The 27787-nt window shown below is 50.2% G+C and overlaps 3 protein-coding genes across 4 annotated transcripts; 2 read left to right on the top strand and 1 right to left on the bottom strand.

Moving 5' to 3' along the window:
• Nucleotides 1-1108: 1108 nt before the first annotated feature.
• GPATCH3 (G-patch domain containing 3) lies at nucleotides 1109-7735 on the top strand (the record flags this gene model as incomplete). Its single annotated transcript, XM_079726890.1, has 7 exons — nucleotides 1109-1541; nucleotides 3027-3445; nucleotides 4986-5160; nucleotides 5495-5554; nucleotides 6159-6280; nucleotides 6389-6516; nucleotides 7018-7735. The coding sequence occupies 7 exons, from the start codon at nucleotides 1109-1111 to the stop codon at nucleotides 7253-7255; spliced, it is 1575 nt and encodes a 524-aa protein (XP_079583016.1). The 3' UTR covers nucleotides 7256-7735.
• A 436-nt stretch (nucleotides 7736-8171) lies between these two features.
• Nucleotides 8172-18944, top strand: GPN2 (GPN-loop GTPase 2; the record flags this gene model as incomplete). Of its 2 annotated transcripts, none has more annotated exons than XM_079698448.1 (5): nucleotides 8172-8513; nucleotides 9169-9325; nucleotides 12228-12388; nucleotides 16971-17101; nucleotides 18572-18944. In XM_079698448.1, the coding sequence occupies 5 exons, from the start codon at nucleotides 8172-8174 to the stop codon at nucleotides 18642-18644; spliced, it is 864 nt and encodes a 287-aa protein (XP_079554574.1). In that variant the 3' UTR covers nucleotides 18645-18944. The 2 variants fall into 2 exon arrangements, with proteins under 2 accessions (XP_079554574.1, XP_079554573.1); XM_079698447.1 differs by having other exon boundaries at nucleotides 8172-8582.
• Nucleotides 18945-26089: 7145 nt separating this feature from the next.
• Nucleotides 26090-27449, bottom strand: SFN (stratifin). The gene has a single exon (XM_079698138.1). The coding sequence runs from the start codon at nucleotides 27372-27374 to the stop codon at nucleotides 26628-26630; it is 747 nt and encodes a 248-aa protein (XP_079554264.1). The 5' UTR covers nucleotides 27375-27449; the 3' UTR covers nucleotides 26090-26627.
• Nucleotides 27450-27787: the final 338 nt, after the last annotated feature.

The raw sequence follows: 27787 nt of genomic DNA, 5'->3' as shown, positions 1-27787 counted from the left end.
CTCAGGAGGGGCTGTTAAGGAGGGGTTGTGTACAGCTCAAGCTGGGGGAGGAGGACACAGCGCAAAGTTCATGGACCTGGAGGAAGGAGAGAAGCTTAACCAAAGTTTAGTAAACAAGCATTTTGTTTTCGTTGTTCTGTGGGGAAAAGCAGTTCATCTAAGCGTTTATGAGGCAAAGAATTGAAATTTGGAGTCTGTGTCTAGCCTTGCCATAGGTAAACAAGGGGGCGCCCATGAGTTTTATCTGAGTAATATAAGGAAGGGTGTCTCTTTGCAGTAATTTGGGTTCCTGAACACAAAAGGGTAGGAGGGGTTTCTTAACTTTTTCAGGACCACAGGGCTTGAGCGTTGGTACATCTCCTGATAAACATACGCAAGAATTTCTTTAAAATATGTAACTAGAAGTGGAATGGCTGGGTCAAAAGGTATGTGTAGTTTCACTTTTACAGGGTAATGCCAAATTGTTTTCCAAAGTGGTGGTACCAGTTTACACTTCCAACAGCGTATGGGAGCTCCAGTTGCTCTACATCGTCAGGATTTAAAAGAGGATTTGAGAATTTAACATTTTTTGCCAACCTGGTGGCTATGAAGTGGGTCTCATTACATTTCCTTGATGATTGAGACTGAGCATCTTTCATTGTTAATTGCATATGTTTCTCTTCTATGAAGGGTCTTCGGCCCACTTTTCAATTGGATTATCTTTTTCTTACTGATTTGTGAGAGTTCACCAATATGTTTTGATAGCATAAATGGATTTACGACTGAAAAGGCTCTAAACTGATAAAGAATAGCGATTAGGTTTGGGAGATATCCAACAGCTAAAATTCTTAAACACTGCCTCTCCCTCAGGCTTCTGATTTGATCCTCACTAGCGTCTTATGAAAGAGAGCCGTAACCCCAATTCTCAGGTCAGTTTTACCCATCACCACCGGCTTCTGTCTGTGGGAGAGGGACCTAGCGACTTCCTTCCGTGCTTTCCCAGCTCTTGGTTCCACGTCCTCAACCCCGGCGAACTAATCACCGGTTACGCAGTATTTATTGCAGCACCTCAGCGCTCCTCGCAATATCCTCGCGAGTGTTGGTTCCAGCCGATCATGTGACACCCAAGATGGCGGCGTCCAGCGCGGCGGAAGAGGCGGCAGTTTACTTAATAGTGAGCGGTATCCCGTCGGAGTTGCGCTCAGCCCAGCTACGGAGCTACTTTAGCCAGTTCCGGGAACAGTGCGGCTGTGGCTTCCTTTGTTTCCACTACCGGCATCGGCCTGAGCGGGCCCCTCCCCAGGCTGCTCCCGACTCTACCCTAACTCCTATCCGCCAGGGTCTCGCCCAGACTTCACTCAACGATGCCCGCACTCTCTCCACTCAGGACTCTGCTCCCGCCCAGACCCGCACCTGCTGCTGCGTCGTCTCGGTACGGGGGCCAACTCAAGCCCAGAGGTTTCTCCGTATGTACTCGGGCCGCCGGTGGCTGGATTCTCAGGGGACTTGGTTATCTGGTCGTTGTTTCATCCGCAGACTTCGGCTACCTACTGAGGCCTCAGGTACGAGTAGGAGAGATAATAGACTGGGACTACTAGAGGCACTGGAACAGAGGCACCGTTCCTGAGGATTGTTGAGGATAAGTCAGGTCTCTCGTTAGGGCTCTTTAGGAGTTTATATCATTTCTGGACAAAGTTTCAGGCTCAACTCGCACGTTAGAAAAACTCGGGGGGGAAAAAAAACAAAGAGGCCTATTCAGATGATCTTTCCAATTTATTAAGTCTATTCCGAGACCCTTTTGATTTTGCACTGACATAGAAGGGGAAAAAGGCAATCAGGTATTGTCTTTGTTGCTCCCCACCCAGTCCTCTGTTAGCAAGATGCAAATGAAGAGACAAACTCTTTTCTCTGGACAGCTCCCATTTTCATGGGAAATCACTTTGATAGGGAAACAGGAAGCACAGTGCAGGGCCCTCTAATTTATTCATTCAACAAATCTAGCCTGTATTGCTAGACGTAGTGTGACTCTAGCTGGTATGCAGAGAACAGTTGGACACAGTCTGTGCTTAGAATCCAGAGAGGAAGACAGATTTGTAAAAAGGTAAGTGTCACAGAGATGCCATTCTAATTGTTAACGTTTACGGAGCACTTCCTGGGCACCGTTCGAAGTCTTTTCGTTTTCTTATTGACTCCTCACAACAATCCTATAAGGTAGGAGCTATTGTTACCCATTTTATAAGTGAGGAAACTGAAGAATACAGTAGTTATGTTATATTACAAGGTGACAGAGTCACAATACTAACTGGGCATTTTGCTCCAGAGCCTGTGCTCTTTAACACCAACTGTTGTGAGATGACAGAGGAGGGAGAAACCCATTTCCTAGAAGGATTAGGAAATGTGGCTTTGCATCTGTATCTTGAAAGATAAACAGGAGTTGGTGGGAAAGAATGGTGTTCAGAGTAAATGGCATTTGCAAAGACACAGAGATGTGAAAGCCCATGAAACTCTCAGGGCATGTTAAATTGTTTGATGTGATTGGAACACATGGTATGACGGTGTGCAGGGGGTGAGGGTTGGTGGCAGTTGAGAATCAAAAGGTCATTAGGGGGCTTCCCTGGTGGCGCAGTGGTTGAGAGTCCGCCTGCCGATGCAGGGGACGCCAGTTCGTGCCCCGGTCCGGGAAGATCCCACATGCCGCGGAGCGGCTGGGCCTGTGAGCCATGGCCGCTGAGCCTGCGCGTTCGGAGCCTGTGCTCCTCAACGGGAGAGGCCACAACAGTGAGAGGCCCGTGTACCGCAAAAAAAAAAAAAAAAAAAAAAGGTCATCAGGAGCCAGATCTGGAAGAAACTTGTGAGCTTAGCCTAGGTGATGAGAAATGGCATGAGATTACTAGGTGGTTCTGGTCAGGGAACAGAGGAAGGGACTCTGGAAAAGTTTGAAAGGGAGAAACAGCATTAGGCTAAAGGATTTAAACCTTGAATAGTTTCTGGCTCAAGTGTTGGAGACTTCTAGGTTTCAAGAGCTATTCTTCTCCCTGCTTCCCAAGGTTTGGACTCCTTTCCCTTCAAGACCCGGAAGGAACTGCAGAGTCGCAAGGCTGAGAGTGAAGCCTTCACGCTGGCCGACCTGAAGCAACTGCCAGAGCTGAACCCACCGGTGCTGATGCCCAGTGGGAATGTGGGGACTCCCCTGCGGGTCTTTTTGGAGTTGATCCGGGCCTGCCGTCTACCCCCTCGGATCATCACCCAGCTGCATCTCCAGTTCCCCAAGACAGGTTCCTCCCGGCGCTACGGCAATGTGCCCTTCAAGTATGAGGACTCAGAGACTGTGGAGCAGGCAGAACTTGTGTACACAGCCGAGGGTGAGGAGATACCCCAGGGAACCTGCTTGGCAGACGTACCAGCCAACCCCTGTGGAGAGCCAGAGGAAGAAGAGGAAGAGGAAGAAGAGTCACACTCAGATGACGTGAGTACAGAGAGCCACCTTGTCCTTGCTGGCAGCTTAGAGAGGCCAAGGCATTAACAGTACCCCCCTTCAATTGTGTATTACCAGAGTTCTAAACCTGGGGTCCTCTGGAAGCTTCCAAAGACTTTGAACTCCCTGACATTGAACGTAAAACTGCATTTGCACGTGCAGGTATACGTTTCTTTGGGAGAGGGGCCAGAGCTTTTATCAGAAGATTCTCAAAGGGGTCTTCTTTTCATTCCTTCAGAAGAAATGTAAGGAGGGTCCCTTTCATTGATGAAATCTATTGACCAAGAGATAAGATCACCTAAGGAAGCAGAGGCACAGCTGGGATGTGAACCCAGTCCCCTTCGCTGCTTGTCTAACTTCTGTGCTTTCATTATGTGGTTGAGAAGTCGCCTCTGTTTTCTGACCTTGAGTCTGTGGATTGAACACTAGCCTCCCCTCTAACTTTATCAATGAAATAGTCATTTCTTCTACCTCTTTCTCCAAACTTGGTTGTTCATCCATACAATCGGGAGAGGTGTGATTTGTTGGGAAACTTTTTTTTTTTTGAAATGCATACTCTGGGTAAGAAGTAATTGACCTGTGTCTGCAAAGTTCCCAGCTCAGAGTTGCTAACACATCTGGACCACATCCTTAGTGTGTGGTACTGTCCTGCCTTTTCTCCAGCACCTGCTCTGTAGCAGTGATTCCTGAGACCTCCTGGAGTTTAACTGGGGCAGGAGTCCCCAAGATTTCAAGCCAGGAGTCATTCTATCATTGCACAAGTCCAGTCAAGCAGTTGTAAACACAGGGGCTAGCACAGGATTCCAAAGACATTCTAAGACTCACTTCCTTCCCTCAAAGAGCCTTCAAGCTCCCTGAAGAGAGAGAACCAGCACCTGGAAAGGGGATGTGGTGTGGTATGGGTCTGAACGCTGGCTCTGCCCCCCTCTTAGGCAAATCACTTTACTCCTCTAAATCGAGGTTTCCTCACCTGTAGAATGGGAATAATGGTACTAACCTCACAGGGTTGTTGGGGTGATTAAAGGAGCTAAGGTATGTGAAGGGCCTGACACAGTAGGTAGGTTTAGTTCCTGTCCCTTCTTTCTTTGGGACATAATGTAGAAAGGCATAAACAGGGTGTATTGATTAGCAGTGAGAAATTCAGAGACCAGTGAGAGTGCTGTGGGCCTCAGTGTGGAGGACCTCATATGAGCTGTAGAACTTGAGGAATGAGGAGGATTTAACCAAGGGAAGAGGAGGTGGTGGTGGGAGAGGAGGGCAGATATTCAGGCAGGGAGAACAACATGGCCAAAAGCCAGGGATAAGAGTGAGTCAGGCTTGTGGCGGAAGGGGCCAAGTATGTTGAGAAACGGGGTGTGGAGAGAGGTTTTGGTCACGGCTTAGGGGCCAGAAAGTGCTGCTTCTCAGAGAAACTTGGAGGAAAGGAGCTGAGGTCCCATCTATGGGACCTCCTGTGCACTGAGCTGCCCTCCTCGTGGGCCTGAGGTCAGGAAGCTGGACAGGCAGGTCACCTCTCCCCACCTTCTCCCAGGACGACGACCGGGGTGAGGAGTGGGAGCGGCACGAAGCGCTGCATGAGGACGTGACCGGGCAGGAGCGGACCACTGAGCGGCTCTTTGAGGAGGAGATCGAGCTCAAGTGGGAGAAGGGCGGCTCAGGCCTGGTGTTCTACACTGACGCCCAATTCTGGCAGGAAGAGGAAGGAGGTAACACTGGCACCCGGGCAAGGGCAGGGGTGATCCCTGCTGCATTCGCTCAGGTCTCTCTGCTCCACACGGTGGGTTCCCTGGCAGTGAGCCCAACTAAAGGGCTAGGGAAGAGGCTTACGTTGGTCGTGTATGAGAGACCAGCCATCCTTTCTAGGGGTGAGGGATCAGTGGAGTGGAGAGAAAATGCCCTCCTACAAATTCTGCATGACCCCCCTTCAGAGGAGAGATTTGAAGATAAAATCAAAAGCCCCAAGTTCTAGAAAGTCTGATTTAACTCTTGACAGAACTGAGAGTCTTTGGCTTACTCTGCTTGATGCTTTTCTCTTGGCAGACTTTGATGAACAGACAGCCGATGACTGGGATGTGGATATGAGTGTATACTACGATGCAGGTACTGGGCCAGAGGTTGCAGTACTGGGAGGTGGAATGGTGCCCTGGCCTTGCAGTGACACTTTACCAGACTTGCTTAGCAGAGGCTGAGACAGGGCACCAGTTCCCTTGGGGTAGCCCGCTGAGAGGGTTCCTCTCTTAAAACATCGCTAGTTGAGCGCATGTAAGTGCTGGTTGTGGGCAGAGCCTTTTTCCTTTCTTTGTGGAGGAAGGACATGTGGCGACAGCCCTCAGGGAGCTCTGGTTGTGATGGGCAGACCCTAGTAGAGTGGGAGGGTCAGGAGTTCGGGCTCTGGTTAAGAATTTAGATTCTGGAGTCGGAAATGACCTAGGGTGGTTGGGGGGTGGGAAGGGGAGACCTGGGTCCTAATTCCTTCTCTCATTTTTTGGCTTTGACTTTTCTGTACTTCAGTTTCCTCATCTGTAAGATGGGACAGCTTGGTTCTTATTCTTGGCGAGCTCCCAGTCTAATGGGAGAAATAATAATACAGTAATAACACACCATAAAAATGAATATTTAAATCTTGTGAGGAGGGCCTAGAAACCTGATTTTCCCCCCTTCTGCTGAGAGAGACCCTTCCACAAATTGGGCTCTACTTCCTCAGATGGTGGAGACAAGGATGCCCGAGACTCTGTCCAGATTCGTCTGGAACGGAGACTCCGTGATGGCCAGGAGGCCGGCTCCGTGATCGGACACCAGGTGGGCACCTTCGAGCGCCACACCAAGGTGAGCACTGTGCCAGCCCACTGACCCCTCTCTTTTCCTTCTTTACCCTCATTCCCTTCCCCACCCCCACAGGAGCCCCATCTCAAGTCTTCTCCCTTCCCTCTGCAGGGCATTGGGCGGAAGGTGATGGAGCGGCAGGGCTGGGCCGAGGGCCAGGGCCTGGGCAGCGGGTGCTCAGGGGTGCCCGAGGCCCTGGATAGTGATGGCCAGCACCCCAGGTGCAAGCGTGGATTGGGGTGAGTATGGGTGAGGGACTTCCCTCGGAGCCTAAGTGAGCCTTTCAGCTGTACCCTCTTCCCTCTGGTTTTGGATTGGGTGCTAGAGATCCCTAGGGAATGAACTTCAAAACAAAATTAGAAGGAAAAAGTATGCCTGGCGCTAATTTTTTCAAGACCGAGTCCTCAGGCTTGACAGGATCATTAATCTCCTGGGGGAGTCATTCCCCCAAGTCTGAGGAGTTTGGACTTGATGATTGCTATTAGAAAGTGACTGTAAGTCACAGAGTGGTGACAGTTGTTCTAAATTTCATGTACTATTTAAAATGAAAGCAGTATGTGAGGCCTCGGGTTGCTGACACTGTCAATGGATGGATAAGGGGGCTGGAGAGCAAAGATCCAGATTTAAATGCTCAGTCTTTGGGACAAACCAGATACGTAGTAGCTATTACCCTGTCCTTTCTCAACCCCTTTACTGCGGTGAGATAGCAGCCCTCTCACTGAGAGCTCTTTTTGATCCAGGTACCATGGAGAGAAGCTCCAGCCATTTGGGCAACCGAAGAGGCCCCGTGGAACTGGCTTAGGGCTCATCTCCACCATCTACGATGAGCCCCTACCCCAGGACCAGGGGGAGTCACTGCTCCGCCGCCAGCCACCCACCAGCATGAAGTTTCGCACAGATATGGCTTTTGTGAGGGGTTCCAGCTGTGCCTCGGACAGCCCCTCAGAGCCCGAGTGGCAAGTTCAAGAGCTTCCTTAATCAGGATCACTCATAATTGCACAGTGGTGGCCCTCTGCCTGGCCTTATCTCCCACGGAAGCAGAAAGAACTCTGGGAGCAGCAGCCTGCGCGGCTTGTTTAGAACCTGCCTTCTGCCTGTCTACCTCAGGGGCATTTTTACAAAAAGCCCCCTATCCTCCCCTTTGATGATAGGGCTTAATGACTTGTCCTCGGTGGTCTCCTAACCCTAGTCCCTGTTTGGGCTTGCTCCTGTTACCTCCCCCAGCACCTTGAAAACTGGATTGACTGAGGTTATCGTCACAACCTTCCTGGAGGCAAGGGGAGGGTGGGAGTGGGTTCAGCATGAAGCCCAGAAAGAGGGGAAAAGGGACATGGAAGAGGAGAGGATCTGTGGTTGGAAGAGACGGTCTTGGGGCGGGCCCTCCATCGCCTCTACCCTTAACTGGCTGGGACCGGGCAGCGGAGAGTCCGCTGCAGGTGTCCCGGGTCTGCGACCCGACGAGAGAATAAAAAAGTTTACTACCGAATTTCTCTTTCTCTTCTAATTCGGCCGGGAGGAAGGTGGGGAAATCCCCAGAAAAGTAACCTCCCCCTCCCCCAGGCCCCCACGTCCGCCCCACGCACCGACGTCACTACGCCCTTCGGCGCCAAGCTGTGTCGTCGCCGTGTGGGCGGGACTTCCTCTCCCGGCCCTGCTGTTTCCGACGTTGTCCGGAAGTCGGGTACTGGTCCTGTTAGTACCTGGCCATTTGGTCGCCTCACATCGCGCGGGTCCCTGCTCTTCCTCCTTAGGCGACCTCCGGGCATCACCGCCGGCCCCCAACGAAGTGCACGTCGGGGATCCCGTTGCCCTCGGCTCTCGTCTCCGGCTTGGCTCCCGCCCTGCTTCCCTGCCGAGCTTACCTGCTCTGCACGGGGCCTTGTGCCGGCTGCCCATGGCGGGGGCCGCTCCGACCACGGCCTTTGGGCAGGCGGTTATCGGCCCTCCGGGCTCGGGGAAGACCACGTACTGCCTGGGCATGAGTGAGTTCTTGCGCGCGCTGGGCCGGCGTGTGGCGGTGGTGAACCTGGACCCGGCCAATGAGGGGCTGCCGTACGAGTGCGCCGTGGACGTGGGCGAGCTGGTGGGGCTGGGCGACGTGATGGATGCGCTGCAGCTGGGGCCCAACGGCGGTCTGCTGTACTGCATGGAGTACCTGGAGGCCAACCTGGACTGGTTGCGTGCCAAGCTCGACCCCCTCCGCGGCCACTACTTCCTCTTCGACTGCCCTGGCCAAGTGGAGCTCTGCACGCACCACGGAGCCCTGCGCAGCATCTTCTCCCAGATGGCGCAGTGGGACCTCAGGGTGCGTCTGGGGACGGGCAGGCCCATTTTGCAGGTGGAGGAACTGAGACAGGGAGGAGAACAGATGCCACGCCCCCATGTCCCACAGCGAGGTAGGGGCCAAGACGCTTTAGAGTAAAACAGATGTGAGTTCGAATTCTGGCTCTGCCACTGCCACTGACTCGCTGTGTGGTCCTGGGCAAGTCAGTTTATCTCTCTGAACCTCAGTTTTCTCATCTGTAAAATGGATGTGTCAGTACCCAATTTGGGATTATTGGGAGTATGGAAGGGGTTATGTGGAAAGTGGCATGGTAATTGTTGTTGTGACTTGTGGGCAAAAGAAAATGAAAGAATAGAGTCAGGTGCAGTGGGAATTGAACCAGTTGCCCACTGGGAGGCTCAGTGCAAGGCATCTTGTAGGAAAAGATGCCCCACATCTGGAATAAGGAAATGACTGTGGCTATTAGAATGAAACAGAAGCAGGAAAAAACTAATGGGAAGACTTTCCCTTTGCCCTCAGAAGTCCCCAATCTGATGGGGGAGACATAGGCCCTAATGTTCCCTGGCTCCTCAGGCCACTCTCACCCTGTCTCTTCCTTCCCTCCCAGCTGACTGCTGTCCACCTGGTGGATTCTCACTATTGCACAGACCCTGCCAAATTCATTTCGGTACTATGTACCTCCCTGGCCACCATGCTGCATGTGGAGCTGCCCCATGTCAACCTCCTCTCCAAGATGGACCTCATTGAACACTATGGGAAGCTGGGTAAGAGATCCTGTTCTGACAGGCAAAAAGTAGGGCAGCGGCTGGGCTGGAGTGAAGCAGAGATCTCAGCTGAAGGAAGCTGCTTCCAGGGACCATGCATGGCCTGGTGATAGTAGCCACAGTCAGGTCTGACCCCTGCCCATTTATTTTGTGCCACTCTGTGCCAGATACTGTTCTGGGTTTTGGAGACAAGAGAGCTACAGATGGTGATATGTATTATGAAGGAATTAGAAGAAAGTGATGGGATAGTGAGTGGTTGGGAGTGAGGGGAGTGAACAGTACCATCTGAGACCAGAATAGTGATAAGGAGCCAGCCAAGGCAGAACTGTTCCTAGGCAGAGGGACCAATAGGGGTCTCTATTTCCCTAATCCTTAAGGAAAGAGTTTTGTTTGTTTGTTGGTGGGTTGTTTTTTTTTTTTTTTTTTTTTTTGCCATTTCACATGAACCACAATTTTTTTTTTTTTTTTTTTTTTTTTTTTTTTTTTGCGGTACGCGGGCCTCTCACTGCTGTGGCCTCTCCCGTTGCGGAGCGCAGGCTCCAGACGCGCAGGCTCAGCGGCCATGGCTCATGGGCCTAGCCGCTCCGCGGCATGTGGGATCTTCCCGGACCGGGGCACGAACCCGTGTCCCCTGCATCGGCAGGCGGACTCTCAACCACTGCGCCACCAGGGAAGCCCCAATTTTTTTTTTTTAATTAACTTATTCTTTTGGCTGCGTTGGGTCTTCTTTGCCGTGCACGGGCTTTCTCTAGTTGCGGCGAGCAGAGGCTACTCTTTCTTGCGGTGCGCGGGCTTCTCATTGCGGTGGCTTCTGTTGTTGCAGAGCACAAGCTCTAGGCATGCGGGTTTCAGTAGTTGCAGCACGCGGGCTCAGTAGTTGTGGCGCACGGGCTTAGTTGCTCTGCAGCATGTGGGATCTTCCCGGACCAGGGATCGAACCCATGTCCCCTGCACTGGCAGGCGGATTCTTAACCACTGCGCCACCAGGGAAGTCCTGGGAAAGAGCTTTTTGTGTTCAAGGAAAAGGGGATGGGGAGTGAAGGGAGCCCAGGGTAGCTGAGATAGTGCCCAGGGGAAGGGTGGGCAGGGGCTAGAACCTGTACTGTTGAAACACAGAGGAAAGCCATTGATGAATATGAAGCAAGGGAACACCATGAACTAAAAAGGCCCTTCTGGCTACTTTGTGAATTGAAAGGGGCAAGAATGAAAACAGAGATCCTGTAGGAGGTGTTTGCAGCAGCCCAGGCAGTGGTAGTGGGAATGGAGAGAAGTAGATAGATTCAAAACTTACTCAAGAAATAGGATTTGCTGGTGGATTGGATATAGAGACAGAGGAATTAAGGATGACTCTCAGGTTGCTGACTGAACCAGTGGACAGATAAAGGTGCCGTTCGTCAAGGTGGGAAAGACTGAGAGAGAAGTAGGCTGGCATGAGGCAGGGGCGTTGCCTAGGGGTCTATGGCCAACATTTTTTTTCCTGAAAAATTAGTGCCCTGCTGACTGGGTCATTAGTTCCCTAAATAGCATCTTCAGCCACAAAGGAACCTAGAGAAGAATAGCTGAAATGACCAGCAGTGAGCAGGAAGGGAGGTTGTAGGGAGAGTGAAGTGTCAGGGCCTTGTCCAGGGAGGGTGACTGGCTGCCGGTTGGGACATGGAAGGATGGGGATAAAAAGCCCCATTTTATCTGTGTCCAGATTTGTGTCTTCCCAAGCCTGTCTCCCCCTTCACAGCTTGCAGCCCAGATGGCCACATGCTGGTCCTCTACACTTCTAGCTCTGACTCCTGCCAGTTATCCTCACAAGAGACTGAGGTACAAACCAGATCAGGCAGTTGGGGCCCAGAGACATTACATGAATAGCCCAAGGTCAGTCACTCAGCTAGCCTGTTAACTGAGATAAAATTTAAACCAAGTGTACCTGGCTGCAGTTTCTGCATTCTCAGTGAGAAATGTACCTGTCAGACAATCCAAGAAGTTTGTCGGCAGGCCCAGCACTTTCTTCCTTGCAGGCACAGGGGTGTCAGTTTCTAATCAGAGCTGATAAGAACACAGGAAGCAGAGCTCAGGGAGTGAGTCAGTCGATCCCAATAGCCTGATTCCCTCGGCTCACTTTGGGACAGACCTGCTGAGTAGCCCAGCTGCTTGAGTCTTCCAGGCAGAAGTGGACAGTGCAGAGAGGCCCACTTTCCTTCTCTTAGGGCGAAGTTTGTATTCATAGAACTGAGTCAGGGACCTCTGAGTCATCTAGTCTAATCTTCTCATTTTACACTAAGAAGGAACTGACCTGGAAAGGGAAAGTGATTTTCCCAAGAGGCCATCCTGCTAGATAGAGGCGCTAGATAGTGTGCCAGGTCCTAGGAGCTCTGCCTGGCTATGAGCTTTTTGAGGCAGGGACCAAGCACTATTATTGGTACATGTTCTACCTTACTACCACTGATCAAGCACTTCTCTGAACCAGACACTGGGGTTTATAGCACTTAATCCTCACAGTAGCCCCATGAGGTGGGTAACTGCCCATAGAGCTAGTAAGTGGCAGAGCCAACAAGTGAAATCAAGTATTTTCTTCTTAGTAAGTTCATTTCACTGCCTCAGCAAATGTTTGTTGAATGAATGAATGAATGAGTGAGTGAGTGAATGAAGGCAAAGGAAGAAGGAAAAAAATACGGTCCCTGTCCTCAGGTCTTTAGCCTGACGCCAGTTGCTCCTGAACACCAGTTTCTCTTCTTTTTCTTTTCTTTTTAATTAAAGTATAGTTGATATACAATGTTGTATTAAGTTCTGCTGTACAGCAAAGTGACTCAGTTATACATATATATACATTCTTTGTTTATATTCTTTTCCATTATGGTTTATCATAGGATATTGACTATCGTTCCCTGTGCTAACCAGTTTCTCTTCTTAGCCTTCAACCTGGACTACTACACAGAGGTCCTGGACCTCTCCTACCTGCTTGACCACCTGGCTTCTGATCCTTTCTTCCGCCACTACCGTCAGCTCAATGAGAAACTGGTGCAGCTCATCGAAGACTACAGCCTGGTCTCCTTCATCCCTCTCAACATCCAGGTACAAACACACCTCATTTTATTGCACTTTGCTTTATCGTGCTTCACAGATACTGCTTTTTTTTTTTTTTTTTTTAAACCAGTTATAGGCTTGTGGCAACCCTGCATTGAACCAAGTACATGTTCCAACAGCATTTGCTCACTTTATGTCTCTATGTTACATTTTGATAATTCTCACAATATTTCAAACTTCTTCATTATTATTACATTTGTTATGCTGATCTATGATCAGTGATCTTTGATGTTACTATTATAATTGTTTGGGGCACCATCGACTGCACCCATATAAGACGGTGAACTTGGGAATTCCCTGATGGTCCAGTGGGTAGGACTCTGTGCTTTCACTGCTGAGGGCACAGGTTTTTTTTTTTTTTTTTTTTTTGAGGGCACAGGTTTGATTCCTGGTTAGGGAACTAAGATCCCGAAAGCCACATGGCGTGGCTGGAAAAAAAAAAAAAAAAGATGGTGAACTTAATCCACAAATGTTGTGTGTTGACTGCTCCACTGACTGGCTGTTCCCCCATCTCTCCCTCTCCACCAGCCTCCTTATTCCCTAAAACTCCCTAAAACACAACAATGTGGAAATTAGGCCAATTAATAACCCTACAGCGGCCTCTAAGTGTTCGTGTGAATGGGAGAGCTTCACCTCTCTCACTTTTTTTTTTTTTGGCCATGCAGCATGCAGGATTTTAGTTCCCCAACCAGGGGTTGAACCCATGCCCCATGCAGTGGAAGCACAGAGTCTTAACCACTGGACCACCAGGGAAGTCCCATGACTCTCACTTTAAAAGCTAGAAATGATTAAGCTTAGTGAGGAAGCCATGTTGAAAAGCCAAGATAGGCCAAAAGCTAGGCAGGCCTCTTGTGCCAAACAGTTAGCCAAGGTGTGAATGCAAAGGAAAAGCTCTTGAAGGAAATGAAAAGTGCTACTCCAGTGAACACAGGAATGATAAGAAAGCAAAACAGCCTTATTGCTGATATGGAGAAAGTTTTAGTGGTCTGGATAGATCAAACCAGCCACAGCATTTCCTTAAGCCAAAGCCTAATTCAGAGCAAGGCTGTAACTCTCTTCAGTTCTATGAAGGCTGAAAGACATGAGGAAGCTGCAGAAGAAAAGTTTGAAGCTAGCAGAGGTTGGTTCATGAGGTTTAAGAAAAGAAGCCATCCCCATAACATAAAAGTGCAAGGTGAAGCAGCAAGTGCTGATGTAGAAGCTGCAGCAAATTATCCAGAAGATCTAGCTAAGATAACTAATGAAGGCGGCTACACTGGGAATTCCCTAGCGGTCCAGTGGTTAGGACTCTGCGCTCACTGCTGAGGGCCTGGGGTGCAATCCCTGGTTGGGGAACTAAGATCCCACAAGCGGCCGGTGTGGCCAAAAAAAAAAAGGTGGCTATACTAAACAACAGATTCTCAATGTAGACAGAACAGCCTTGTACTGGAAAAAGATGCCATCTAGGACTTTCATAGCTAGAGAGAAGTCAGTGCCTGGCTTCAAGGCTTCAAAGGATAGGCTGACTCTCTTTTTAGGGGCTAATGCATCTGGTGACTTTAAGTTGAAGCCAGTGCTCATTTATGATTCCGAAAATCCTAGGGCCCTTAAGAATTCTGTTAAATCTACTCTGCCTGTGCTCTATAAATGGAACAACAAAGCCTGGATGACAGTACATCTGTTTACAACATAGTTTACTAAATATTTTAAGCCCACTATTGAGACCTGCTGCTCAGAAAAAAAGATTTCTTTTCAAAATATTACTGCTCATTGACAATGCACCTGGGCATCTAAGAGCTGTGATAGAGATGTTGTTTGCATGCCTGCTAACACAACACCCATTCTGCAGCCCATGGATCAAGGAGTCATTTTGACTTTCAAGTCTTAGTATTTAAGAAATACATTTCTTAAGGCTGTAGCTGCCATAGATAGTGATTCCTCTCATGCATCTGGGCGAAATAAATTGAAAACCTTCTGGAAAGGAGTCACCATTCTAGATGCCATTAAGAACATTCGTGATTCATGGGAAGGGGTCAAAATATCAGTATTAACAGGAGTTTGGAAGAAGTTGCGTCCAACCCTCGTGGATGACTTTGAGGACTTCAAGACTTCAGTGGAGGAAGTAACTGCAGATGTGGTGGAAATAGCAAGAGAACTAGAATTAGAAGTGGAGCCTAAAGACGACACTGAATTGCTGCAGTCTCATAATACAACTTTATGGATAAGGAGTTGCTTCTTATGAATGAGCAAAGAAAGTGGTTTCTTGAGATGGAATCTACTCCTGGTGAAGATGCTGTGAAGGATGTTGAAATGGCAACAAAGGATTTAGAATATTACGTAAACTTAGTTGATATAGTAGCAGCAGGATTTGAGAGGATTGACTCCAATTTTGAAAGAAGTTCTACTGTGGGTAAAATGCTGTCAAACAGCACTGCATGTTACAGAGAAATGATTCGTGAAAGGAAGAGTCAGTTGATGCAGCAAACTTCATTGTTGTCTTATTTTAAGAAATTGCCACAGCAACACCACCCTGATCAGTCAGCAGCTATCACCACGGAGGCAAGACCCTCAACGAGCAAAAAGATTATGACTCACTGAAGGCTCAGATGATGGTCAGCATTTTTTAGCAATAAAGTACTTTTTTTTTTGGCTGCGTTGGGTCTCCATTGCTGCGCGCGGGCTTTCTCTGGTTGTGGCAAGCGGGAGCTACTCTTCGTTGCGGTGCAGGGGATTCTCATTGCAGTGGCTTCTCTTGTTGCGGAGCATGGGCTCTAGGCTCCCGGGTTCAGTAGTTGTGGCTCACGAGCTCAGTAGTTGTGGCTTGCAGGCTCTAGAGCACAGGCTCAGTAGTTGTGGCACACGGGCTTAGTTGCTCCACGGCATGTGGGATCTTCCTGGACCAGAGCTCGAACCCATGTCCCTTGCATTGGCAGGCAGATTCTTAACCACTGCGCCACCAGGGAAGTCCCAGCAATAAAGTACTTTTAAATTAAGGTATGTACATTGTTTTTTGGGGCATAATGCTATTGACTGTATGCTTAATAGACTACAGTATAGTGTAAACATGACTTTTATATGCACTGGGAAACCAAAAAATCCGTGTGACTCACGTTCTCATGAAATTTGCTTTACCTTGGTGCTCTGGAGCCCAACCCGCAGTATCTCCGAGGGGTGCCTGTACTGGGCACTGAGAGGCCTCGTCCCTTGGCTCTTGGCTCTGCAGTGCCTGGGAGCACAGCAGGCTACGGGTCCAGGAGGCTTTGAGGCCTCAAACAATGGTCTTTGTCCTAGGTCCAACTATCGTTCAGTCTCCTTGGTTTCGAGACCAGTGGTGGGCAGGATTCCAGTAAAGAGGGTAGACCAAATTTGGCCCTATCTGTTCTGTTTTTTTGTTTTTTAATTTATTTATTTTTGGCTGTGTTGGCTCTTCGCTGCTGTGCACGGGCATTCTTTAGTTGCGGCAAGCGGGAGCTACTCTTCGTTGCGGAGCACGAGCTCTAGGTGTGTGGGATTCAGTAGTTGTGGCTCACGGCCTTCAGTAGTTGTGGCTCACGGGCTCTAGAGCGCAGGCTCAGTAGTTGTGGCGCACAGGCTTAGTTGCTCTGCGGCATGTGGGATCTTCCCGGACCAGGGATTGAACCCGTGTCCCCTGCATTGGCAGGCAGATTCTTAACCACTGTGCCACCAGGGAAGCTCCCCTGTTCTGTTTTGCTGGGTTCTCTCTACACATGTTCCCTCCTCGGTGCGAAAAAGGATGAGTTCAGAAAGTCATCAGCAAGGGACTTGGCCAAGGCCAGGGACAAGTCTTTCAGCCTCCTTCAAGATGGGCAGCTGCCTGTTGACTTTGCAAAGTAGTACCCAGCCCTTGTGCCTCTCACCTTGCACCCTACAAAGGTAACCTGGGAGACAAAGGTGCGTGTTAGATTCCTTTCTGCTGGGGGTAAACTTAACGGAACTTGTCTCTTCTCTGTTTAATGCCACACTTTTCTCCTCTAAAACGAGGAGGTGAAACCTATAATATTAATCATACAATTACCACTTATTGAAGGCTTTCTATGCTAGGCATTGTGCTGAGGACTGTACATGCATTATTTTCATCTCTCTTTCCCATGATGTGATATAGGGACCATTCTTACCACTTTTATGTGGACGAACAAATAAGTTACATGCATATTTATTGGGTGCCTACTGTTAGATAGGTTTTGTGCCAGGCACTGGGGATGCCTGGACAAACAAGTTCCCGACCTCAAGGGGTGCACAGTCAAGTAGGAGAGGCAGATGAGTCAATAACTTGCTAATAGTTAGTAAGATGGAAAGGGTCATAGCCACAGTGGAGACAAACCCAGGGGACTGCGGGTGTGCGTAGAGGTGCTTATCTGTTCTAATTTGGGTGGGTTGGTAGTCAGGAAAGTTGAGGTGTAGCCGGGCCTCTGGGGACAAGTAAAAGTACTCCAGGCCAAGGGAGCTGCATGGACAGAGGCTTCATGAGGCAAGATCAAGGTGGGTGTTTGGAGACTGCAATCGGTTTGGTACAACCTCAATTCCACATACCTCTATTTCACTCAGAGCTGTTTCTCTCCTCCCTGCCCAGGACAAGGAGAGTATCCAGCGGGTCCTGCAGGCTGTGGATAAAGCCAATGGCTACTGCTTTGGGGTCCAGGAGCAGCGGAGCCTGCAGGCCGTGATGTCTGCCGCGGTGGGAGCTGACTTCCACTTCTCCTCGTATCCTTGTTCGCTAGCCTCCGCCACAGCCAAGAGCGGGAGGCCAGGGGCTCAGGAATGGCCATGTCTGCCCTTGCAGATGACTGATTTTATGTTGACCAGTGGGCTCCCTGGTAACTGGTCCCTTGGAAGGCTTCAGGGTTGTTTGTACCTGAGGACAAGGGAGGCTGTTGATCAGAAGGAGCAGCAAATACAGAGGCCCAGGCATGAGCGAGCACTGGCCACTTAGGAGAGATGCAGGGGGTTCGGTCTGCCTGGTGTCTTGAGTGTGAAGGGGAAAGGGAGATGCAGTGGGAAGGGGAGGTAGGCGATGGAGGAGTGTGGACTTCGGCCGCGGGTGACCAGTGGGAACCAGCATACTGTTGTTGAGCGGAGCATGACGCAATCAGATGTACGTTCTTGAAAAGCACCTCCAAGTGCGGAAAATGCATTTAAGGGATGTGATTGGGAACAGGAGAGTCTTTACAGCCTCCAGGTGAGATGGGATGCAGCATTAGTAGTGAGAATAGCAAAAAGGGTGTGGACTGAAAAAATGTGAAGGAGACAGACAGCCAGAGCTGGTGAGCAGGTGGTTATGGGATAGAAGGAGGTGGAGCAGAAGTTAGACTCCCAGGTTTCTGGTTTAGTTAGTGGTAGGGGGTGGTTGTGGTCACTGAGGCAAGAAAAGGAAGAGGAGAGGGCAGGTTTGTCATGTGGGTGGCAGGGATGGGAACTGGCAGCTGTGCTGTGTTTGAGGGGGCCATGGGATGTATTGGAACCTCACTCTCCCTGGTTGTAGAATCTCAAGTTCTGACGCTGGAGTCCTCTAGTATAAGAGCCATGGTGGCCAGCCTAGCCATAGTCAGACCCCAGACCCAGGCCTTAGGTCGGCCAGCCTCACACAGCTCCATGGGCAGTGTCGTGGTCTTTTCCTGTGTGACTTTGATTGATGTCCTTCCTGCCCCACTTTCCAGCTATTCCAGAGAGAGCTAGAAGGCACCCTATAGCCCAAGCAGAGAGTTCCCTCCTTTAGCTGAAGCAGAGAAGTCACAGAGAAGTCATTTGCTGAGCACCTACTGTGTGCCGGTTGCCATGCTGGGCGCTTTATATTCGTTGTCTCATTTGACAGAGTTCCTCACGACTCTGTATTACAGATAAGAAAAAGGAAGTGGCAAAATCAGGGTTTAACCCCACGGCCTGGCTCCAGAGCACGTGCCACAACACAGAGCTGGAGGGTTAGTGCTCTCTGGTTCTCTGCTTCTCTGCAGTGTGGGCAAGAGGCAGATAGAGGAGCATTTGGGTCTGGTTACTTTGAGGGACTTCTCAGACCCAATTGTTCCCTGTTGCCTGAAGCTCTAATTATGAGGAAGGGAGCGGGATGGGAGGAACCTCCAGACGCAGCTAGAGGGCATGCATCACAGAGGTCAGATCCTACCCAGACCAGTTCTCCATCCTTGCCTGTGCTATCAGCCTTGACGAGCCCTCCCTCAGCACCCTGGGCCTGCAGGAGAAGTACGTGGCGCCCTCAGAGCAGTCAGTGGAGCAGGAGGCCATGCAGCTATAGCAACAAGCTGAGCTCTGGAGAACAAGACACACGACCCAGCACTGGGGAGAGTGGCGGCTCCCAGTGAGCAGCGGACAGCCCAGTGGCCTGCGGATCCAAGGGCAGCCCCTCCAGCCGGAGCTGGGAGACTGGCAAGGGGATACTCAGCCTCGCGGAGGACTTCTGGCCAAAAGCCACACATGTAGCCAAGCAGAGCACTAATCACAGCCTCATGAACTCTGGGCGCTGCCACCAGGGATTCAATACTGGTCCCACTCGGGCTGTGACGGAATGTGCTACAATACAAGAGTTTATCTTCTACTTTTTGTGGCTTCCAAACTTTCTTCAATCATCCAGGCCAAGTGAGTTGGGAATATGGGAATGTGCCCCTTCCTCAGAAGAGTCCTATTCTTCATACTACAGGGCAGTGTTTCCCCCAAAGCACGGGATCACACTAGAGGGTTGACTCTCAGTCCTCAGTTATGCTCTTTGGTTAATCTTCAGTTTTAACAGTGAACCTCAAACTTGAGGTCTCACAGACAACACTTCCTAGCAGATCTTGTAATGTTTTATTTTCGTTGTATTTATGTCACGGTTTTATTGTTGAGGTTAAGTGTTAACTAGTTTTCCATTTATAGTAGTGATTAAAAGTTCACTTTAACATGAAATTATTTATACAAAATGAGTTGCTTAAAGGAAAATATCAGTATATAATCTGATATTATGAGGGCTGTGGGAAAAATCAAGATGGCTTGAAGCTGGAAATACTGGTGTTTGCTTCCTTTGCTCTTCTTACAACTGGTTGGATGCAATTCACATTTTCAACCAGTAGGTAGCATCCCAGGCTTATTTTTTAATTTTGATTTTTTTTTTCGGCTGTAACCTGGAGGCAGAAGGGGACAGATGGCTGTCGTGCCAGTAGTCTTATTTGCAGACACTCAGTGCTGTTAATACATGGGAAGAGCTTCGCATTTTACAAAGAGCTTCCACACACACAGTCCTCATGTGGCTTTCACAGCAGCTCCTAGGGATATAGACAAGATGGGGAATAGTACTAAGCCCCACTTTACTGTGAGGAAACAGAAAGATGAGGAGTTTGAACTTCAGTCAGCCTGTGTCTCTCATAGTTCACTTTGCTGAATACTTAATGGTGAAAAGTCAGGGCCCTCCTCCCACAGGGTTTGTAACCAATCAGGAGAAAGAATTTAGACACCTGTAGGGTATTACTGAATCATAAATCAGGGGGAAGATAGATGACTGGTGGTTCGGACAGTTGGAGAATTCAATTTAGGAAAACTGTTCTGAAGTCGCATTGAGATGGGGGTGACTGGGCTTTGCTTCTCACGTTTGGTCACCAGAGCAGAAGGCAGAAGAGTAAGGGGCTGTGAGGAGGCCCCTCGGGCTGGAACAGTGTGAAAGCAGCCGACCCCCACTCCCACGCCTGGCGGGACAGGGGATGATAACTGGGTGCTCCTTCCCCCGACTCTCATCTAAGGAGTTCAGAGCACCTCATCCCTGTTGACACTGTACACAGTGGGTGGGGAGTGTCAACAGTGCAAGCCAGGGAAACTGAGGCCAGGAGGCACTGCCTGGGGCTGGCTGTGAGTCACCTATGGGGCCTGGAGCCCAGGAATAATGACACCCAGGCTGCCAGACAGATCCCTCATCAGTTAGGGCATGAGGGTGGGTGCTGTGTTTTTGAAACTAATACCAATAGCTGTGGTCATGGGTTTTGATGCTTACCCCATCCTGGAGGCCCCAGCTATCACCAAAGCACACCAGCTGGAAGGAAGCATCATTTAGAACGTTATGGCCTCATATGCAAGCACCCTAAGCATTTATTCTCTGCAGTCATCAAGTGAAGAAGGATGGACAAATTCCAAACTTTATTTTCAGGCCTTGGTGTGACAACAAGGGTGTTTTCTCCTCTAGTAAATGGAGCTCTGTCCACTTCCCACTGATAGCAATGTGATTTTCTATCCCCCCTGTCATGATTGGGAGGGGATAGCACAGTGCAGAAAAGCAGAGGTGTCTGGGTTCCAGGTGAGGTCTGTTCAGCATGAAGTGTGTAGGGTAAGAGAAAGACCATCCTCGATTTGTCAGCATATGACGACTGTCCTTAAGATTTCTTTTTTTCCTGATAGAAAAGTGAAAAGCTTGGAAAATGAAAATCAGTCACCTGTAATCCCACCACAGATAAATAATTTTAAAATATTTATAATAAATTTTCTATTCCAATGTATATTTTGTGTTTTTTCTTTCAGTCTTATTTTTCTATGCATTCAGAGGGATAGCTATAGCATTTATATACGTGGGATATATTGTTAATGCTTTGTAACCTGCTTTTTTCAGTTAACATTATTTCATGTAACTAAAACTATAAGGACCTTTTTAATGTCTACATGATAATATTCTGGAGTATGGCTATAACATTGTTTATCCAGACTCCCATGGTTAGCCTTTAAGTTGTTAGCAATTTTTTCTGCTATTGTAAATGGTGCTGTGATTAACATCTTTGTCTGACTCTCTTTTTTTTTAACATCTTTATTGGAGTATAATTGCTTTACAATGGTGTGTTAGTTTCTGCTTTATAACAAAGTGAATCAGTTATACATATGTTCCCATATCTCTTCCCTCTTGCGTCTCCCTCCCTCCCACCCTCCCTATCCCACCCCTCCAGGCAGTCACAAAGCCCCGAGCTGATCTCCCTGTGCTATGGGGCTGCTTCCCACTAGCTAGCTATTTTACGTCTGGTAGTGTATATATGTCCATGCCACTCTGACTCTCTGACTTTTAACTTATGATAAAGTCCTAGAAATCAAATAGCTGATGTTTTCTAGGTTCTGGATTCATATTGCCAAAGTGCCTCCCAGAAAAGTGCCACTTTACGTCTCACAGGCACTGTCTGGAAGTGCTCTTCTCACCCCCGACCTCACTTGGCACTCGTGAACTTCCAGAGGGAGGAAACCATCCCTGAATGCTTTCCAAGAGACCTTCTTGGTCTTCTCTGCTAACCACTGACACTGGGCTATACTATGCATATCTTGGCTCTGAATTGGGGACTTCCAACAACTGGAAGATAGTGTTTGGAAACTATCAGTGACCACAGCTAATTGGAAAGGCTTCCAGCCCAGACAAAGAGGCTTAGGAGTGAGGGTGACACCCTAAAGCCCACAGAGCTGAAGCACAGCCAGTCTGCCCTCAGCTGTTTCTGAAGTAGCAAAACGCTCACCCACAGCTGGCTGAGAATAGGAAGCCTGATCCCATTAGGGTCTGTGGGAAGATGAGGGTCCCGTTAGGATCTGAGAGATTCTCTGTCCTTTCTCAAGGCTCCTGAGGGAGACAGGGAAGTGACTTCCCAGCACTACTAAGGCCCACCCCATTTTTGAAAGAAGCTGGGAGGCCCAACTACCTCAAAATGCTGGAGGGAAATTCTCTATCAGGCTGAGTAGCTCCCTCCTCCCCCTTTTCCTCTCTCTCTTGCCCCTGGTTGTTGAGCCTTTACCCAGCCTCCTCTGGGCTGCTCACCTCCTCTTCCTGTCCCCTTTGGAAGGAAGAGTCTCAGATTACACAGACCTCAGTGGCATCAGGCTTGCTGAGGGTAGGGGAGAGCCATATGCCTCATTTCCAACCCACTGTGTCCTCCATGTCCAGCCAGGGAGCCAACTTCCCATAGCCCCAGAAGCCCAGGTGTCCAAGTGGCTCTGAGCCTTAGTCTCTTCATAAGCAAAACAAAGATGATAATATGTATTGCCGTGAGGAATAAGGTGTGAAACTGCCTGGCACATAGCAGTCATGCCATGTGCTCTTATTACTGTATTCTGTTCTTTAGGAAGAAGCAGGAGTGGGGCACTTTTGGTCAGAAGAGCAATCTTGGTGCAAGCATCTGGAATCAAGTTTTCCCAAAAAGGCACTGGACACTTGGACATTTGTGTGTGTGTGTGTGTGTGTGGGTGTGTAGAAATATCGTGCCTTTCTGTCTTTCTGGAAGGAGACACTGGCCTGCCTGACCCCAATGCCTTGGCCTAGGGTTCCCGGTTAGTTCTGAGAAGGTACCTTAACCCCAATGCCTTGCTTTCCATCACCTACTTCTGTGGATCTACAGAACCAATTTGGACTTTGCTCTCTGAAGTAACTGCGTATAAGAGAGAAGAGTAGATACCTTCTTTAGAGAATTTTAGGTTGCAAATTTTCCCCATACAACTCAAATTCTTGGGAGAGGAAAATCTCTGTAAGCCCTGGGCCTCTGTTACCTGGGGGATAACCTGGCAGTGCAGAAAGGACAGGACTGTGGTTACTTGACTCTTTGTGAGCCCAATTTCTATCTAGACAGCTTTGCTTTATCCCAGAACTAGCTATATTTCCATTTCCACAATAGAGGACCTGGCACTAACCTGGTTTCCAGGCATTTGGAAAGACAGTTTTAAAACTAAGTTTTGAGCTCCTTCCTGCACACAAAAGCTTGCTGGAGACACTGTGGGAAGGAGGAGGAATAATGGGACAAAGTTACCATTTTTAGGGAGCTCTCTGGGGAGATAAAAAATAAACCCAGGACATAGTTGCAAACCTAGAGGTAGAATCAAGTAGGTATGAAATCACGACTGAATAAATGTATTTACATAAGTGAAAGAAGTTGGAGGACTAGATAGCGTACCTAAAGCTCTGTATGTGTTAAAGGGAAAGGGATGGTGGCTAGTCATGTTTTGACCTGAAGATGGCTTTGAAATTTGGAAAAGGTTAAAAGAAAGTGCTCGGGGCTTCCCTGGTGGCGCAGTGGTTGAGAGTCCGCCTGCCGATGCAGGGGACACAGGTTCATGCCCCAGTCTGGGAGGATCCCGCATGCCGCGGAGGGGCTGGGCCCGTGAGCCATGGCTGCTGAGCCTGTGCGGGAGGGGCCGCAACGGTGAGAGGCCCGCGTACCGGAAAAAAAAAAGAGAAAGTGCTCAAGTGGAGAGGACAACTGGAAAGAGTGGCCACCACAAAATTTCCAGCAGAACTTGGCAATCTTACCAACTTTGCCCTCTGGGACTGATTTTTTTAAATTGAGATATAATTCACATATCATAAAATTCATTATAGAGTTTACAGTTCAGTGTTTTTTCATATATTCACAAAGTTGTGTGACTATCACCACTATTTAAATCCAGAACATTTCATCACCCCAAGAGAAATTCCATATACATTAGCAGTTGGACTGAAAAAAAAATTTTTTTTAATTTTATTGAAGTATAGTTGATTTACAATGTTGCATATGACTGAAAATTTTTAAATGTCAAATTTAGGCCAGGAAAAGATGACAAGAAATGCTCACTGAGACCCTACCCTGGGTAACATTAAGAAAGCTTTAGATAGAAAAGTCTGGGACCCAGTTCAGAAGCTGGTGCCTAAGCCAGCTCACAGCTAGCTGTCTGATCTGGTGATATTCCAATCCATAGCATCTGCTTTTAAAATCTGTCAACACCAACACGCTACCTTAGGGTAGCTCATTTCTTTCCCCATAGAGGGCAACCATGAGCCGTGTAGAGGAAGTAGGCAAAAGTCAAATGCTGAGAGAAAAGAAAGAATTTCCTTTCTCAGGACCTACCCATTAAGAGGAAGTCACCAGACCTGTCCGGTAAGAGAAACCAGGTCACTTCCAGAGCTGAGGGTAAGTCACTTGCCCTCTCCCAGAGTCTCTGACTGGTTTGGAACCTTGAAACCCAACACCGTTCTGGGAAAAGAGAGGTGAAAACGAGGGACCCAGAAAGCATCAGAGTGGTCTGCCAGCTTCCCCTGTAGAATTAGTAGCTCTGATAAGAGCCCTTTGAGTCCCATGGGTGTGACCAAACTTGGACTCTGGGGAACCTGATGAGGCTGGACTGAGTTCCCCCAATACTGTCAGGTGGAGGAGTGACCACTTGATGTCAGGCCAGTATTCTCAGGAGGCCCAGTGATCATGTAGGTCATATTTGGCAGTAAAGCTGTGCCTCAGTACTGGGCCTGATTATTCTGCTTTTGGCACAGAAATGCTGGATAAATCCTAGACTATTGATGCTGGAAGGATTAATAATGGGTAACATGTATTGAATATTGTACTATGGGCTACTTTACATGCATGTATTCGCTCAAACTTCACAGCAACTTTAAGAGGAAGGTACTATTTTTTAATCCCCACTTCACAAATGAGGACAGAAGGTAAGCATGGTGAAGAGCCCTGGCCAAGGCAGGCTGGGAGTCAAACCCAGGCAGTTTTAACTTCACATTTTTTCGTTAGAAAGCCTTTATTTAGTCCAAGCCCCTTATGATACAGAAGGGGAAACTGAGGCCCAGGGAGGTATAATGGCTTTTCCAAGCCAGTCAGGGACACTTCCAAGCCTCCTGGTTACCAGTTCAGTGCTGCCTGGGCTCCGGAGTGTGATGGGGACACCTTGGCCTTTTCCTAGCCGATCCTGCCCGCCCGGCCAGGCCCAGGTACCGCCGGTAGAGCAAATGACTCAGAGGGCAGGGACTACTTTTGCCGCACGACCCCGCCCTGTCCCGCTCTCAGGATGCCGAGCTCTCGGGTAGGGCGGGTGGCAACTCGTCCGAGTGAAACCGAGAGAGCGCCGCACCTGGCACCCGGCGGGGGCCGGGGGCCCGGGGCCCCTCAGTGGCGCAGCCCGTCGCGGCGCCTGCGGGGCCGGATGGGCGGAGGGAAGACGCAAAGCGCGCAGTCCTCCGCTCATTCTCCTATTGGTCAGTCGGGCCCCGGGGGCGGTACCCTGAGTATCTCCCTCCCGTGATTGGATGACATCGGCCTCGGGCCCGCCTCCGGCCTCGGGCCCGCCTCCAGCCTCGGGCTGTGAAGGTCTGGCCGAGCGGGGAGGCCGCATGCGTAGGCGTGTTGCAGCTGGGAGCCGGGCTAGGGAGGCGTGGAGGTGTAGGGCTCCGCCGGCCAAGGCCGGACGCGCTCCTCGCGGCCCTTCCCACTCAACTTGAGTCTCCTCGTCGTCAGCCCGTTTCATTTTTGTCCCCATCTCCGAAAGCTGGAGGGCGGTCTTCTCAGACCTGGGCTTTTAAAGGCGGCGTCATACCCCTGCCCCAGGCCGTACTCCCCTCCGCTCAGATCTAATGACTCTTTCCCGCTTTCAGATTTCAGGTGCCCAGAGCCGCTCACTGCAGCTTACCCCTCCGGCGCTGTCCTCGGACCTCACACTTGAGACTGCACTGGTTTCCTGTCCCCCTCAGACCTGAGCTCTTAAGCTTCCCGCCCCGCGGCCCCGGCAGAGAAGCTTCCAAGCCGTCTTTGCACTCACCTGACCCGGGACGACCAGTTTGGGGGGACCAGACCCTGATGGAGAGAGCTGGACCCCCAGCCTCTCTCCTGGAGTCACTGGTTCCACAGTCTTGTCTGCGGGTCACTGAGCCAGCCCCATGGGAGGTCAGGGTCTCTAACTCATACACCAAACCCTGTCCCGTCCCTCCACAATAACTGGAAAAGACAGGAGGAGTGTCACAGGGGAACTTTATTGAGAAGGAACATGGTCACACCCAGCAGACATGCTTTCCCTCTCTTCCTTGGTCTTGCTCGCTGCATGCACACACGCGGGCGCTCTCTCTCTCTCTCTCTCTCTCTCTCTCTCTCTCTCTCTCTCTCTCTCTCACATCTTCAGCCTCTGCCACATAATTGAGTTTTCAGCCGCAAGGGTGGGACACTCCTCAATTCCTAAGATCCAGAGGCAGCAGGGGCAGGAGGGGGGCGGGGTGGGGAGGAAGTGGCCAGGTTCAGGGGTGGGGTCGCGGGGGCGGCGGAGGTGCAGAGAGCAGGGCTGGGTGGGATGACCAGGAGCACCTGACAGCTGCAGGAAGCATGGAATCCTCTGGCTCCAGGTGGCCTCAGCTCTGCTGGTTCCTCTCTGTGGAGCCTTTCTGAGCTGGGGCAGAGCATTTGGGGAAAAGGGTTGGGCCTCCCACCCCGTACAAGTCCTCTCTGCCAGGAGTGGGGGACGAGCGGGCAGGGCAGGGCAGGGAGGGCAGCGGCACGGCTCAGCTGTGGGGCTCCTCGGGAGCCTCGCACCCCTCTTCCCCGGCGTTGTCGGCCGTCCACAGCGTCAGGTTGTCCCGCAGCAGCTGCATGATGAGGGTGCTGTCTTTGTAGGAGTCCTCGCTGAGGGTGTGCAGGTCAGCCATGGCCTCGTCGAAGGTGGTCTTGGCCAGCGAGATGGCCTCCTCGGGGCTGTTGGCAATCTCATAGTGGAAGACGGAAAAGTTCAGGGCCAGGCCCAAGCGGATGGGGTTGGTGGGCGGCATCTCCTTCTTGCTGATGTCCATGGCCTCCTGGTAGGCCGACCGGGCTGAGTCAATGATGCGCTTCTTGTCATCACCGGTGGCCACCTCAGCCAGGTACCGGTAGTAGTCGCCCTTCATTTTCAGGTAGAAGACCCGACTTTCGGCATCACCGGCCTCCTTGATGAGATGGCTGTCGAGCAAGCCCAACACCGTTTTGCATACGCCCCGGAGCTCCGTCTCCACCTTCTCCCGGTACTCTCGCACCTCCGGGCCCATCTCTTCTGAGCCCTCCTCGTTGCCCTTCTGCTCGATACTGGACAGGACCCTCCACGCAGCCCGCTGGGCACCCACCACATTCTTGTAGGCCACTGAAAGCAGGTTGCGCTCTTCGCAGGATAGTTCCTCACCCTTTTCCACGGCGCTCTTCATGAAGGCCGCCATGTCCTCATAGCGTTCAGCCTGCTCGGCCAACTTGGACTTCTGGATCAGACTGGCTCTCTCCATGGCTCTGGGGACAGACAGACAGGCGGCAGGCTAACTGGCTGCCTCGGAACCAATGCCGGTTTCTGTGCCTCTCCTGCTCTCGGCCTGCCTTTTGGCTGGAAGGCCAGGCCCAGAGCAGGGTGGGGAGGGGCAGAGGGCGGGACTGGGGCCCCGGACCTGCCTCCTCTCCTCTTCCCCCCACACCCTTTCCGGCTCTTCCTTAAAGGTGAAAGGGCTGGGATGTGGGGTGAGTCATTGGGACAGTCAGCAGGAGAAATCTGGGCGTTGGCCGCACCTGCACTGACACCTCTCCAGCCTCCAGGCTGCCCCCTCTTGTTCAGGGCTTCCATTACATTCCCACATGAGGTAGCTGCCCCAGTTTCTCCAATCAGATCCTCCTTCACCGTGTCTTTCCAGGGGCTGAGGATGGCTTC

This window comes from Hyperoodon ampullatus (assembly GCF_949752795.1).
Source record: "Hyperoodon ampullatus genome assembly, chromosome: 2".
Taxonomy (NCBI): Eukaryota; Metazoa; Chordata; class Mammalia; order Artiodactyla; family Ziphiidae; genus Hyperoodon; species Hyperoodon ampullatus.
Note: the sequence above shows the minus strand (reverse complement) of the source record. Positions and strands in the feature narration are given on the sequence as shown.